Below are 15,507 nucleotides of genomic sequence, written 5' to 3'. Positions count from 1 at the left end.
CGAGTCTTTCCGGGAAAAAACGAGCGGCTGGGGGCGGGCCGTGTGGGCGAAGCTTAGCTGTGCTGACGCGCCGAGCTAACAACACACAGAGACATTTGTTCAACAGTTTTACTCACCGTCCGGTTCCAACGCACGACCGCGAACCTTTATCATTGTGACTGCTCGATCCTTAAGCATTAGACGATCTGCAAATCCGTCGATCTGGGCTTTGTTTATAAAACAATCATCGTCAAAATGCAGGGAACAAACAGTCTTACACAACTCCGTTTATGCTCAGGAAAACAAACTCCATCCACGGGTTCCTTAACGCTGGGTTCTTTGGGAATCTGTGCAGGGTTGTCTTGCCCTGGCAACCAAAAACACACTTCTTTGGTGACATTGACTTCCCAAAAGCCGGGCAGGGCGCTTTGATGGCGAACTGCTTTCACTCTCTCGCTCTGGTCTACGAGTGCGCGCGCGCCCGCAATCTTACCGGAGAAGTGCCCTTAGGACCCATATAAGGAAATTCCGCTCTATCTTACGTAAGACAGAGCCATACTCGAAAAAAACTTTCCGAAACTTGTGACAAACCGGAAGGAGTACAAACGTACAACTTAGTTTTTGAAACTTTGTCCATGTTTAGCATGGGAATCCAACTCTTTACCAGTGTAAAAAACTCAGTATGCATGAAATAGCATTTCACCCCCCCTTTAAACTGACATGAGCCCTCTAGTGGGCTTTTTTGCCAACAGTTTGACTTTTAGATGTTTTGCTGGTCACTTGCTGGTCTGTGAGTGTGTGTGTCTGTATATATATATATATATATATATATATATATATATTAGGGCTGTCAACCGATTAATCGCGATTAATCACATCCAAAATAAAGTTTGTTTTTACATAATACATGTGTGTGTACGGTGTATAATTATTTTCTATATATAAATACACACACATGCATGTATATATTTAAGAAATATTTGCATGTATATACTGTGTATATATATTTATATTATATATAATTTATATTATATATCAATATTTTATATATAAATAACACATTTTCTTATATATATATATATGCATGTGTGTGTATTTATATATAGAAAATAATTATACTCCGTACACAGACATAAATTATGTAAACACAAACTTTTATTATGGATGCGATTAATCGCAAAAAATCGTTTGACAGCCCTAATATATATATATACTGTATATATATATATATATATATATATAAAGTTTGTGGTGGTCTTCTGTAACTTTGGGAAATATTATTACAATTTAAAAGAACTGTGTTCTATTTGAATATAATTTGAAATGTAATGTATTCCTTTGATGCGAAGCTGAATTTAAAGTCATTAGACTTTCAATGTCACATGATCCTTCAGAAATAATTTTAATATGCTGATTTGCTGCTCAAGAAACATTTCTTGTTATTATCAATGTTGAAAATGGTTGTGCTTTTAAAAGAAAAATCTTTATGACCTTAAACGTAACAGCAGTTTATAGATATACACAAATGGTTTTCAGAAGTAGGCTAAACCAAATTGTTGTAGTTCACTGGAGGAAAATGAAACTGTTAGGTTATCTTACATGTCTACACTAAATTGTTTGTTCAACTAGTATCAAATATAACTGTCTGACAAACAACCGAACTACCACTACTACTGTGTAGTAGACGGGCTTGATTTTAAGGCAGACTTTAATATCAAAGGAAATGTTTGTGAGAAAAGCTTAATTTCTTTGTGTGCGTCAGGCTCCTCCTCCCCATTATCTGATCTCCTGGTTTCCTCTGAATACAGATAAAATTTGATAAACCATAAGAGGATGTTCGATTCTGTTCCACCGGCACTTCAAAAACAGCATATGTCTGGTGCAGTACCAGACAAAAACATAACTACAATGAGTAAGATTTTTCTGTTTCTGTTCATTCTTTCATGCGTCATAATGAAAATCTCACCCCTGAATCTCATTAAACTCCCTCAGATGGAATGTTCTCAAAAGGTAAAGATACTGTTTGCTTCCCTTTTATATATAGAACATTAATGCTTTGAATGTGTTAATCTTTCATTATGCTTTTTTCTGACAGGGGGTAGATTGCAAGGTTCAAGTAGGTAAGTATGCTTTCTCTAAATTGTAATTAAGTAAGTAATATGAGGTTTTTAAAAGACAAAATCAAATATTTCTTTAACGTCTTAGATAAGTGTTCAGATGAGGATTGGAAGATACCAAGGAATGAAGCCCCACATTCTCCTATTGTAACCGCAAATGTAACAGCCAAGAGGGATGAGAGTGGACAGTTTGTGCCAGTTATAAACCTTACATGGATCCAATTACCTGACAGTAAGGCAGATGATGTTACAGCTATGTTCATTACTACAATATTTAAAAAAAAATCAAATCATTTCAGTCAAATTGCTTTTTTGTACAAAACATGTACATCTGGCCCAATTGTTTGCCCAGCATAATTCTATTTGAAGGTTTTTTTCTTTATATTATGATCCACAGGTGGCATATTCTCCCTCAAAGGGACTGAAGTGCGTGTTGTTGAAATGGTCACAAATAACAGCGTTTGTGTTCGTTACATTTTTTGTAACGCACTGTCGGAGACAAGAAACCCAAAAAAGGGCATGGTGAGAGTACTAACTCTTGTATAACCATATACTATGCAGTATTATTTATGACACTGTTTCAGCTTTGTTTCTCTCCTTCATTTTTTAGTGGACTTTTTCTTTGGACAGAATTGTTGTCATACCCAACTTCAAATACCAGGTTTTTGTAACCAATTTACCAAAGCCAGACATAGGAAGTTATACACATATAACCAACATCACAATTCCAGGTGAGATAAATAACGTAATATAAAATAAAACTGTTTAGACTTGATGATTAGATACTGTTTATATTTAGATTTGTTGCAGTTATTCAAAGTCAGAAGAGGGCGGGGCTTGATTTTGTCCGAATTGATTGGATGGTTGTGGTTTGCTGTTGGTCAATCTCATTTGAGTGACAGGTTGCCCGACCCTCTCGCCAGTCAGAGAAGAGATGTCGCTGCAAGAGGGAGGGGAAAATTAATTTGATCACAGATTACAGGGGTATATGAATATATAAAAAATATGTTGTGCACGGATAATTCATTTTTAATAAATACTGCAATATTCCATAAAGAACAAGAATAGTCAATTTTGATTTTATGGTGACTTTAAGCGAACGAGTTATCTAAAGCAAATGCTTGAACATGTTTTAAACAAGGAAAACCTCCTGTTTGTATAAATCTGTTTGTCATTTTAGAGAGCTTTTGGAATAAGGAGGTAAAATGGTCAGTGACAAACTCTAAGAAAAATGACTTGGTGATAACAGTAGAATTCGAACCACTAGAGTTCTCTGACCAATACAAAGTCTCCATCTGCAGTCCTGACCTTCACCCAGAACCATCTCACATTGTCATAAAGGTATGTTCAATATTCAGATTTAAAGAAAAAGACTCTGTAGAATATATTCCTTCATAAACGGATAATCATATTGCATGATGTGAAAAGAATTCTGTTTTAAAGGACACCAAGACATTTCTAATGGTAAATTTCACACTGGAAGCATGGTGGATAACTCACTGTAGTTTGGACTTGGTGGTGAGTTAAAGTATTAGTTGTATGTGTGCTGTTTGTAAATATATAATATCAAGTAGTATTGGAATGTGTCGAGTCTTATATCATTAAATGGCTAAAAGATGTCCTGTTCAACAGATTCAGCCACTGTCTGTTCAAAGCATGAAGAACTGTCTGGATTACAGAGAGAAAGTTAATATCTGTCCCTGTACGTAATACACAGTCAAATTAAATGTCTTGTTGCCTGTTTATTTTTAATTAGCCATTCAGATTTATGATTCACAGCAATGCAAATGTGTCAGTGTATGATCTTAAATGCAAGTAAAGTTCAGTTGACCTCTTATTTTATTTTATTTTATTTTATTTGGATAGGCTACCATTATCTCTATTAACATGTTAATGTCAGTTCTTCCAGATGCTCCTGTTGCTTTTATTACTTTGGTGATACTGGGACTGTTGTTGGGGATATTGGCAGCTGTTGGTTGCTGTGTTGCATTTTTGCTGAACAAGGACTCACATACAGGTTAGTGCAAATTAAAAGATCAAATAAATAAGCATGTAACTTAAATGTGCAAAGACAAAGGTACAGGACTCAACGGATTTAGTGAGGGAAAGAACTACAATCCCATGAAGCTTTGCAAACGACATAATCAAATTAAAATGGCTATAGGCTAAATAGGTGCAATTTTCTGTACAGCATCATGGGTAATGTAGTTTTCACCACGAATTCCGCTGTTAAATGCAATTATTTAAAAAAAAAAATTAGAAATAATGTGAACAGATGGCTTCAACAAAAGCATATATCATCGATTAACAACCTCGTAGCTCACAGTAGGTCTGCCTTTTTAAGTGTTTTACGTTATCATTAAAAATCAATTTCCCATATGGAGAAAATAAATGGAGTTTTACTTCCAGAACCCAATTGTGGCATTCTATTGTGTAATAAAATCAGATATTGGCTACATTGTTCTGCACTTATGCTGATTATTCCACTTACTCTTTATTTATTGAATACATTTTGAAGGTTTCTTAATAATAATCTTGACTTTTGATAGAAACACCGTCCTCAGACATCTCTACCTGTGCAAAGGGTAAACTGGAGTGGAATCCCGTTCAAGAGCACAAGAGAGTCATCATCATCTACTCTCTGGACCACCCCCTGTACAAAGAGATCATTTTGAAGTTATGTGCCTTCCTGAGGGCTAAATGTGGCACAGACGTCACTCTGGATCTCCTGGACTCCGTCTGGCTCAGCACAATCGGCAGAATTCAGTGGCTAGATACGCAAAGGGAACGAATCTCCAAGTCCTCAGACAAAGTCCTGATCCTGTGCTCTCCAGGCGTACATGCGAAGTGGAAGGCCATGTGCGGTAAACGCAAAGCGATACTGAAGGAGGATGAACGTTCACCCATAGGAGACATGCTCACGCCAGCCCTGAGCCTCATTATACCAGATTTTGTTCACGCTTCATCTTTCCACAAGTACATGGTGGCTTATTTCGATGACGTGTGCTGTGAGGATGATGTTCCAGCACCTTTTAATGTGGTGGTGAAGTACAAGCTCATGAAGCACTTTGAGGAACTTTACTTCCGTATCTTAGACATGGAAAAACATGAGCCAGGGCGGGTTAAATGCATTGAAGGCATTAGGGTGAGTGATTACTTCAACTGTCCCTCAGGACGAGCCCTTCGGGATGCTATTGAAGCTTTTCACAAATACCAGCTGAAGAATCCAAACTGGTTTGAAATGGAGCTTTTGGACACTGCTGATGAAAAAAAGGAAACCATCTTGGAGTCAATGTTTCCTATAAACTACAACCCTGACACTGAATGCTATAAGCTGATTGAAGAACATAAAGCTCATGCATTTGTCAATATGATTAAGTGTCATGATGAACATTTCTTAAAGTATTCCATCGCAGAGACAGGCATATTACTGAACGAGAATTCTTCAGTTCTTACCACAGATGTGCACTCCTGTGGTCCGGCTCTGAGTAGCTTTACAACTATAGATGTGAAAGGTTTACCAGCAACTAAACCTGTCGCACAACATGCTTTATGTTTACAGCCTCTGTGAATCTCTTTGAATTAAGCTTGGCAGTATCAGACTACTGTAACTTTATGAGTCTAAACTTTTGTCTACTGTATGTATAAAATGGCATATCGAGTTATATTACTTTTTGACAAATACAGAAAAAGGAAAAAAATGTCAAAATATTAGACATTTACTTTTGGCAGATGTTTACATCTAAATCTATTTACAATGCATTCAATGTACATATTTTAATATTTTCTATGATAAATAAACTGCACAGACAGAACTGATTCACAGTTTTTTTCAACACATTTGAAATTGGTGTTGTCTGTTATTTTCAGTCATTTTTGAAGTGTCAAGGAATGAATATACATTTTCAAAGGAAAATAGTTCAGAATTGGGGTTGTGACAACCTACAACCAAAGAATATGTAAATCTGAGGCTCACATGCATAGTTTATGAAGAATATATGGAGTACTAATGATTTAAAAAAAAAAGTATATATATACACACATATATACATACATTTTTTCATATATATATATATATATATATATATATATATATATATATATATATACCGGGTGATTATTTTGAAAGTAGAGACTGTATTCTCCAAAAATGGTTAATGAATCAATTTCCGAGTTCTGAGTAAAAGTCAATTGATGGGATTCTCGACTAGTACAAACAGACCCAACCGGATCAAAGTTCATCCTAGTGGAGTCGAGCCGAGAAGAATGCTGTAAATAGCTTTTGAGAAGTTGACAAGTTATTATCCAAAGTAAAGATTGGGATTGATTTAAGCCGAATCGTGACTGAAGTGAGTAGCGCGTGAGAAGCATTTTAATGAGCAAAACGCTTTTTTCTTTCACTCTTTACTGAACGTTGAAGAAGTCCTGAATTGTTTACGTACAGGACCCGTATGTTGAATTTATTCTTTAGAGATGAAACGTGTGCAGGATTGGTACAGTTGCATATCAGCACGTCGCTTGTCTCAAACAAATAGAGCATGACACATTTTTCCCTTTGAATAGTTTGGAAACCCTCCAGCAGGCGGTGGGTTGATGGTTTTTTCTGCTGTTTTCGAATTGAGTTTTGCTGACCTGAAGATCCTGTTTTGAAGATGATGTGGAGGTTATCTGCTTTTTTTAGACGTTGCTTTACAACTTCATCCAGCAGACATAGCAAAAAAGGTAAAGTAGCACAAACCACATCTCCACATTAAAGAGATTTACACTCAGAGAAACATTGTCCCAATTTCATGTTACTCTGAAATGCACCTTTCAGACTACTATTGTATTGGCTACTCTACCACAGTCTAATCAATGAATATTTAATTAAAAAATATATATTATATATATACGTTCAGAATGTCCAATTTATTAATGTTTTAAACCGTAAAATGTGCCAACGTTTTGAGAACATGATTAAAGACCAGATAACTTTGAACGAACATCCTATTAATGTTACTGGAAGAACGTTTGTTTGTAACTTTGAGAAACCCCTGCCAGAAAGTTACGAGAAGAACACTTAGGCTACTGTATGATAAATTAAAAACATTTGTCGCTATCAATCACCATACCTGACTCAGAACCAAGTCAAACTGGGTGAAACCTGTCTTTGGACGCCAAATTTGAATGTTTAATGTTACAGTGGTTTGAATACAGTGTTGATTGGGTGAACTATTCCCTATTTCTCCATACAGACAGCCTGTTTACCATCCATCCTAATGTGAAAGAGGCTTTAGCGGAACACAGGCCAGTTGTGGCTCTGGAAAGCACTATTATTACACATGGAATGCCTTATCCTCTCAATCTCAGGTAAAATAAGAAGATAAATCTCTTACAGTGCTGTCAAATACTTATTCTGAATTTTTCCCTCACATCATTCTGAAGTCAGGGTGGAGAAGAAGGTGGAGAACTTTGAATCAGTGCTCTGAAAGTGAAACATCTGATACATATCTGTATTCAGTATTTACCAATCGGCTGCATTTTCTCTGTATTTCAGCACAGCAAAGGAAGTGGAAGCTATTGTGAGGGCTGAAGGTGCAATCCCAGCAACCATTGGGATTCTTGAGGGGAGGATTCACGTGGGCCTTTCTTCGGATGAACTGGACTTCCTAGCACAGAGCAAAACAGCACTAAAAGTGTCCAGAAGAGACCTTCCTTATGTCATCAGCAAGGTCTGGAACTGATGCAAACTTTTATTTGAATCATGTGAATATACATTTTAATGTGAATGTTTTTTGATAATGCAGGGTCTGTCGGGTGGCACTACTGTCTCCGGCACAATGATTGTGGCTCACAAAGCTGGGATTCCTGTCTTTGTAACCGGAGGAATTGGAGGAGTACATAGAGATGGAGAAAACTGCACGTTTATTTAACAATTGTCCTAATTTCCATGTGAAATATGCACATTATACTTAATGTATACTGCCTATCTTCAGTGACTTCCATATTATCTCTTGCAGCCTTGGATGTGAGCGCAGACCTCACCGAACTGGGTCGAACACCTATTGCAGTTGTGTCTGCTGGGGTGAAATCCATCCTAGATATTGGTCGCACTCTTGAGTTCTTGGTAAGTGCTCAAACCCAGTCACCATTTTTTACACGATTTCATGTAAACACAAGAAAGATACTTGGTGGACAAGTTGCTAGCTGTCTTTGCCGTCATCTGATGCTGACTTAAAACCTAAGTTCGCTGATTTTCAACCCAATGTTGGTTGTATATGTAAATGAACAATGTTACTCTTTCTCCGTGCTACATGGACCAAGAAATTCCCGTTTATTTGTCAGCAAAAGTTTCAGCTCCAGGACTTTTAAAAAAACTACAGATTATACTTTTGCATTTTTGCATCCCAGCCCACAGACAGTCGAATTGGCATAGAATTATTAACAAAACCATTATTGTAAGAGTAGGTTTCTCACTGAAAATGGTATATCGTATTTTGTCTACTCTTTAAAAAGCATTATGGTAAAATGTAACACTATGGCAACAGTCTTCTTACGTTTTGCTTCGGGGGCTTGTGTGGAAGGTGCTTCCCATTCCTTCTCTTCCTAATTAACTGATGGAACTGATTCTTTCAGTTTTTCCCCCCTCTATTTGGTCTAAAACACTGTGTTCACAGTCATCCATTTTGAAATGTTTGCTACAAACACAGAGGTTTTTCAGATTTTCCATAGTGGTGTCCTCTCTATATTTACGATTCTTTGCAGCCTTAAGCCACTGCCTACAACAAGCTGGATCCTTCACTGGAAAATGAAAATAACTCACTACCGATTATTCCAAACGTTTACTCTTTGAATTCTTGCACCTGGGAACAATACAAGTCGACATCTTTATGACTAAAAGTTTGCTAAGAAGTATTTCCTACTAAAGCAAGGCGGTATTTGACTCTGGTCAAGTGTATCCATAGCAGACTGGTGGAAGTGGCCTTGCCCAGTGCATTATGGGTGTTGAAGTTTTCCAACCTATTTGGCAAAAGGGTAGACGCAGCCTTTTTTCTCCATTTTCTCTTTGTCAGGTAACATCCATTTCAATTTCGCATTTCTTTTATCAAAAGTTTTATTAAAAAGCCATTTTGCCAGCAGTTATGTGCCTCATTAAAATGAATCTAATAACACTGAAAATTGTTTGATGTTATTTTTTTTTGTATTTTATATTTATTTTATTTATATTATGTATTTTAATTTATTTCTTACCATAATATTACAATTGTTATAATAATAGACAAAATGTAATACCCCTAGTAAACCGGGTCAGTTTTGATTTCATATATACTTCTCATTCATAGATCAATGCTTTTATTTACAGGAAACTCAGGGTGTGTGTGTGGCCACATATGGAGATTCAAAAAGCTTCCCGGCTTTCTTCTCTCAGCAAAGTGGATTTACTTCTCCTTACCATGTCTCCAGTCCTCAAGAAGCAGCAGATCTTATTGGCAAGTCTGAGTGTTTAAGCTTTTACCGCTCCTACATTTGAGTAAATGTCAATATTACACATTTACCGAAAGCTGTAGTGATTGTAATTGAAAGAGCTAGTTAAAACAGAGATCATAGATAATATTTCACTAATGTAACTCATCCTGCTTAGTCATTCATGAAGGGCTCTTAAACGCTCTCGTTTTTCAACAGCAAGCACACTATCTCTGGGGCTGCAAAGTGGTCTTCTGTTTGCCGTTCCCATCCCTGAGGAACATGCAGCCACGGGACAACTGATAGAAGACGCCATACGAGCAGCTGTGACTGAGGCCAGGTAGAGAAAAATAATGCATGGAGTCTGGACATACTGTAACAGTTGCCACATATAATGATAAACATTTTCTTTGTATATTTGAAGCTCAAAAGGTGTCACAGGAAGAGATGTCACTCCTTTTATCCTTCAGCGAGTCAATGAGCTCACTAAAGGGAAGTCCTTGCAAGCCAGTATCCATTTAAGGACATAGTTTTGCTTATTGCATTTATGTTCTTATATACTTATAATGACATTTTGATTTCTAAACACTGATACATAATGCATATGTAGCTATTGCATTGTGTGGTTGTAGTGTAAGTGGTCTGCACCTTATGTTTTGTGGTATTTTCCTGAAGTTCGTTCATTTTCAGATATAGGACTCATCCATAACAATGCCAAGGTGGGCAGTCGGATTGCATGTGCCCTTTCTAAACACAAAGAAAGAAGTGGAGGCATCTTCAGAGGTGATAGTAAGACCCAAAATTCAAAGGACCAGATAATGGACTCCAAAACTAGAAGTGATATGGTAAGCTTTTATGGAAAGACTAATGCAAAATAAATACATTTTATTTTCAGTGTTGTTGTTGTTGTTGTTAACTTAAAATAAATTGAAATAAAGCTTTAATTAACTGTATAAATATTAGATGAAAATTATAAATGTTGCCTGAATAAAGTTGAGTTACTAAACTGACTAAAGCTAAAACTGAAATAACAATAAATTCAAGCTAAATAAAAATATAGAAAATCGAATAAAAATGACAAAAACACATAAAAAAATTAAACTAAAATGAAAATATGAACATAAAAGCTAATTCAAAACACACTTAACAATAACAATAAATTTCCCTTAGATTGTTATTGGTGGAATAAACGTTGATTTCATCGCTAAAGGAACAACAAAGAAATTGGTGGTAAGTCTAATAACAAGCTACATGAGCTTAAGTTACTTGTTTATGACAGTATTCAGGTAAATATTTGTATTCAATTCAGTTTGGTCAGACAAATCCAGGAAGTGTGTGCCAGTCATTTGGAGGAGTGGGCAGAAATATTGCTGGTATGTTATGTGTCATTCATAATGTTATGTGTCATTCATATTATTATGAATGAATATGTACAATTCCTCTTTTTTTACAATTGTCCCTGTATTTCCTATAGATTGTTTAAGCCGATTAGGGTACAAACCTCTCTTTATCTCTGCCATCGGCAAAGACTCTCATAGTGACGCCGTGTTAAACTATTGTAAACACATGGTGAGTTATATTTCTACTTTGCATTTTATTGCTCTTGTAGCCAAAAATTGTAGTTTTGTAGGTCAATTGTATTTTTTTGTTTGTTTTGCATTTTACTCATCAGAATACAAGTGCAATTGCCAGATTACAAGACCAAAGGACTGCGACCTATTGTGCTGTCATAACTGAGTCTGGAGAGTTGAGCCTGGGATTGGGCGACATGGACATCCATCAGCAAATACAAGAGCAGTATGTACGTATATTCACTACCGTTTAAAGGTTTTGGGGTACGTGAGATTTTTTTAAATGTTTTTGTTCTCTTATGCTCACCAAGGCTGCATTTATTTGATCAAAAATACAGTAAAAACTAATATTGTGTAATATTATTACAACTGCTTAATATTTGAATGTGTTAAAATGTCATTTATTCCTGTGATGGCAAAGCTAAATTTTCAGCATTATTACTCCAGTCTTGTCACATGATCTTTCAGAAATCATTCTAATATGCTGATTTGCTGCTCATGAAATATTTCTTTTTATTATCAGTGTTGAAAACAGTTGCGATGCTTAATAATTTTGTGGAAACCGTGATACATTTTTTCAGGATTTTTTTGTAACAAGGTCTTTGACACAATGAATAACTGTATTATTATTTTCTAAAAGAAAAATCTTACTGACCCCAAAACTTTTGATTGATTGTGTACAATCACAAAAGTGTGACTTTTATTCCAGTGTTAGCCTGGAGACCATCTGCACGCTAATTCGATAGGTAAACAGAGGAAAACATTTTGATGACTCATCTTGCACCCACTCATTTTGTCCAATCAGATGCTCTTTAGAGTAAGACTGCCCCGCCCCCTAATAACACCTGCAGCTAGGGCTGGGCGATAAAACGATAATTATCGCGATATAATTTTTCTCGATAAAACGATATCAAGAGTTCGATAATGTTTATGCGCCAAAAGCGGAACGAAACTCATTTGAACCGCGCATCACACGGACCATTAATCCGCTCGGCTCAAAGTCCAAACGGCAGCGCAGCGCGAACTCACTAGAGCAGACATGTTTACTCTGATCGGTCTCGGTCACAAGATCCAGTGAGAAGTGCTTGAATTCAGCGAAGAACACAATGTTTCAGTGATTTAAACCAGTTTAAACAGCGCTGACAAACAGGAGAAACACTGTGCGCAGAAGGCTTTTCCGTCTACAAATTCCCATCATTTACCATGGATTTACTGTAACGTTAGCCTAGTTATATTAACTTCACCATGAAATGTGGGATATACATATTCAATTGTATTATATTATTAATGTAGACGATGTATCAAAGGACTGATGGAATATAATTACAGTATTTAATCATGTATTTAGGCTACTGTTTTTCATACAAATACCATAGAAACCATAAAGTTACATTTTGCCATGATAGTGAGGTTATCATGATCTAAATGCATGATACTGGATGACCAATGGTTAAGTTTAATAAAACTCAAACAGTCAGAATATTAAATTTTACCAATTTAAAATTAGCACATGTAGAAACTAAGAAATTAATTGTCCAATAAAGATATTTATTTTGTTGATGACAAATGTTTGAATGTTCTACCTCAGATTTGTGAAATGTTCACCAGTTTGGCAAGTGTTTGTCCTGATATGTTCTGACAATAAAGAGTAGTTTAAAACCACAGTTAACGCTCTGGTTTCTACAACTTTCACTTAGGAGCAAAAATCTGCCTTTAAACTTGAAAGAAAGAAAGATTTGACTTTTATCGTGATAATTATCGATATCGACTGATATAAAAAAAATTATCATGATTTTTTTTGGGGGCCAAATCGCCCAGCCCTACCTGCCACCAAATCAATAAAAAAAGGAAATACGTCAACAAAATTTTTTTTGTTTTTATCTTCAGGTATCTCAGTTTAATGATCAACTTGCATCAGCTTCTCTTGTAGTTCTTGATGGCAACATTCCGGTTTCAACCATTGATTACGTGTGCTGTATGGCCAAGAAACATGCAGTCCCTGGTAATCTCCCTTATCTAATAGCCTACTGATTCCGAGTGTTGACGTCAGATGTAATGTGCATAACTATGTCTTTTTCTTTTGATGCAGTGTGGTTTGAGCCCACGGATGCTGATAAGGCCTGTAAGCCCTTCCTGTCAGAGAGCTGGAAAGCCCTGTCCTACACCTCCCCCAACCTGGCTGAGCTCTGCACCATGAATCAGACACTAGATCTGCCCACTCCTACAGGTAATGTAGTTAGCTACAACCTAAAATAAGAAAACGGTTGACTACTGGACAGGAAGTGTCAGAGCTACTTGAACTGTAATCAAAGCATAATTTTGTTTCAGAGTTGCCCAGATCACTTGAGGATGTTTTAGGCTGTGTACCGGCTCTCTGCCGCCCCCTGCTGGAGCATCTACATTGTGTGGTGGTCACTTTAGGTTCGCTAGGTGTGCTGGTGTGTGGAGAACATGATGCTGGAACTGTAAATTTGCAGCCACAAAAGCAAAATCGGGTATGACGGGCTTATTATTTAAATGATTTACTATCCGTTGTCGCAGATGATTCAGTGATTGTGTGTCTCAAGTCAGATGGTAGTCACTGTCCAATGGTACAGTAGGTCATTTTATTCAATGGTGTGATGCTTCATTTTTAAGGCTTAAGGAATATTACACACATTAGTGAACAAAGGGCGACTAGGACCTTTCCGATGTCACCAATCCATTGTTTATGGAATTTCAACTACTTCCCTCAGGCTGGAGATTTAAAATCCCTTTGTGTAAACCAAATAGATTTAGAGTTCCTTTAGAAAAATAATTCCTTTATACCTTCTGTGATCATGTTTTTAAATTACTTATAATAAAATGATTGTGTGTTGTGTTGCTGTACATGAACTGTATGTTTACTGCTGTCTATAATAAATTGCCTTTCGAGGACAATAGAGTAAATACTATTAAAGTTCCCCAATTATGCTATTTTACTCCAAATTGTGTCTCCTAGAATACATCCAAGGTCGAAAAACACTTTAATTTGCTCATGATATACATTGCACCTCACCTCTTTTCTCACAGTGTCTGAAACGATTTGATAAAGGATTCGGTCTCTCTAAACCAGCTCTGCTCTGATTGGTCAGACGGCCCAGTGTGTTGTGATTGGTCTACTCTGCTCTGATTGGTCAGAAGGCCCAGTCTTTTGTGATTGGTCTACTCTGCTCTGATTGGTCAGAAGGCCCAGTCTTTTGTGATTGGTCTACCGCTTTTAGCGCAAATAATTTTTTTCTTGTTTGAGAAGCCGTTTCACTCGGATATACGTCCCAATAAGGAAGAAAAGATGATTGCAACTTCCGTTTCATGCTGACTCTAAGTGTCTTTTAAACCCTTTTACTGTAATATTAAAATATTGCACATTATTTATGCCTTTTTATAGCAGAAGGGACGACTGTGTGCTGTTCATTATCCTGCTCTGGCTGTGAGCTCTAAAGAAACAGTAAATGTGTCTGGAGCTGGCGACAGGTATGTTAATAGAAGTATTTAACATCATGCGCAATGAATAAAACTGTTTCACATTAGTCTCTCTCTATCTCATCTAGTTTTGCTGGAGCAATGATGGTTGGGATCCTTCAAGGGATGGACACAGACAGCTGTGTGCGAATGGGTCTCCTTGCCGCCCGCACGTCCTTGTTGTCTCCTCATCCAATAGATCCATCTCTGACAGCCGATGTCATCCATCCAGACAAGTCACACTCTCAACCTTGGTCAAAGCCTACATGTGTGTGGATGGAGGACTGAAATACAATCTAAAAGAGGCAGAAATCTTACCAGCAGGCTTCTACAGTCACAGTGTATCCAATGGGACATATGCCACTTTTGTGGGGTTTTATAGCAAACAAACTCAATGATTGGTGCGTACTAAGGAGTTTATGTTGTGGATGCAGCCTTTAAGTGTGTTTTAATTAATTGAAGTTGAACATTGATTTATAGTTAAAATTAATGGATCGAAACCTCTATCACATTGAGCTTATTGTGAAAATCCTATCTCATGACTGTACTAATCATTTATGATTTTAGCATTTTACAGTATTATAACATACTTGTGATAATAGCTGGTATTAAACTACGTTTTTGCATTGCATTTAAACGTTTACGTTTTTCTTTTGTAAACAAATTTTAATTATTGTAGAATTATTATTAAATTGTAAAGAACATTAAATGTATATATTACATTACTATTTGGTGAACTTCAAATAAAAAAATTAAGATAAATTTAAAATAAAATTGATATAAAAAAGGGTTTAAAATAATATATTTTAACCTATGCAGTATTTTTTTTTTTTTTTTACTACTACTGTCAAAAAGTACTTTTCCTAAATCTGATAACATGAAGTTGTATCGCCCCTCGTGACGAATGTAGAACATTG

The 15,507-nt window shown here is 36.4% G+C and overlaps 2 protein-coding genes across 2 annotated transcripts; both read left to right on the top strand.

Moving 5' to 3' along the window:
- Window positions 1-1,932: 1,932 nt before the first annotated feature.
- Window positions 1,933-5,744, top strand: LOC308684590 (interleukin-17 receptor A; the record flags this gene model as incomplete). The annotated part of the gene is made up of 10 exons (XM_081355854.1): window positions 1,933-1,989; window positions 2,075-2,099; window positions 2,185-2,328; window positions 2,494-2,618; window positions 2,707-2,827; window positions 3,277-3,437; window positions 3,540-3,614; window positions 3,729-3,798; window positions 3,997-4,113; window positions 4,646-5,744. The coding sequence occupies 10 exons, from the start codon at window positions 1,933-1,935 to the stop codon at window positions 5,665-5,667; spliced, it is 1,917 nt and encodes a 638-aa protein (XP_081211980.1). The 3' UTR covers window positions 5,668-5,744.
- A 561-nt stretch (window positions 5,745-6,305) lies between these two features.
- On the top strand, window positions 6,306-15,220 carry LOC308684261 (uncharacterized protein). Its single transcript, XM_081355375.1, has 19 exons — window positions 6,306-6,445; window positions 6,660-6,818; window positions 7,331-7,445; window positions 7,633-7,807; window positions 7,883-7,994; window positions 8,096-8,202; window positions 9,439-9,565; window positions 9,759-9,879; window positions 9,964-10,049; window positions 10,230-10,384; window positions 10,710-10,769; window positions 10,849-10,912; window positions 11,014-11,108; window positions 11,212-11,340; window positions 12,998-13,112; window positions 13,200-13,337; window positions 13,439-13,605; window positions 14,517-14,602; window positions 14,680-15,220. Exons 2-19 carry the CDS (start codon window positions 6,749-6,751, stop codon window positions 14,876-14,878), a joined length of 2,121 nt encoding a protein of 706 aa, XP_081211501.1. The 5' UTR covers window positions 6,306-6,445; window positions 6,660-6,748; the 3' UTR covers window positions 14,879-15,220.
- The last annotated feature ends 287 nt before the right edge of the window (window positions 15,221-15,507 follow it).

This window comes from Scardinius erythrophthalmus (genome assembly GCF_964197995.2).
Source record: "Scardinius erythrophthalmus genome assembly, chromosome: 24".
Lineage (NCBI taxonomy): Eukaryota > Metazoa > Chordata > Actinopteri > Cypriniformes > Leuciscidae > Scardinius > Scardinius erythrophthalmus.
The sequence above is the reverse complement of the archived record's forward strand: the minus strand, read 5'-3'. Positions and strand labels throughout refer to the sequence as shown.

Bases quoted from the DNA above. Each gene is read 5' to 3' on its own strand.
- LOC308684261 (XM_081355375.1), top strand. From the start codon at position 6,749: ATGATGTGGAGGTTATCTGCTTTTTTTAGACGTTGCTTTACAACTTCA. The intron at 13,606-14,516 runs GTATGACGGGCT...GCCTTTTTATAG, and splicing joins AGCCACAAAAGCAAAATCGG to CAGAAGGGACGACTGTGTGC. The intron at 14,603-14,679 runs GTATGTTAATAG...TATCTCATCTAG, and splicing joins GTGTCTGGAGCTGGCGACAG to TTTTGCTGGAGCAATGATGG.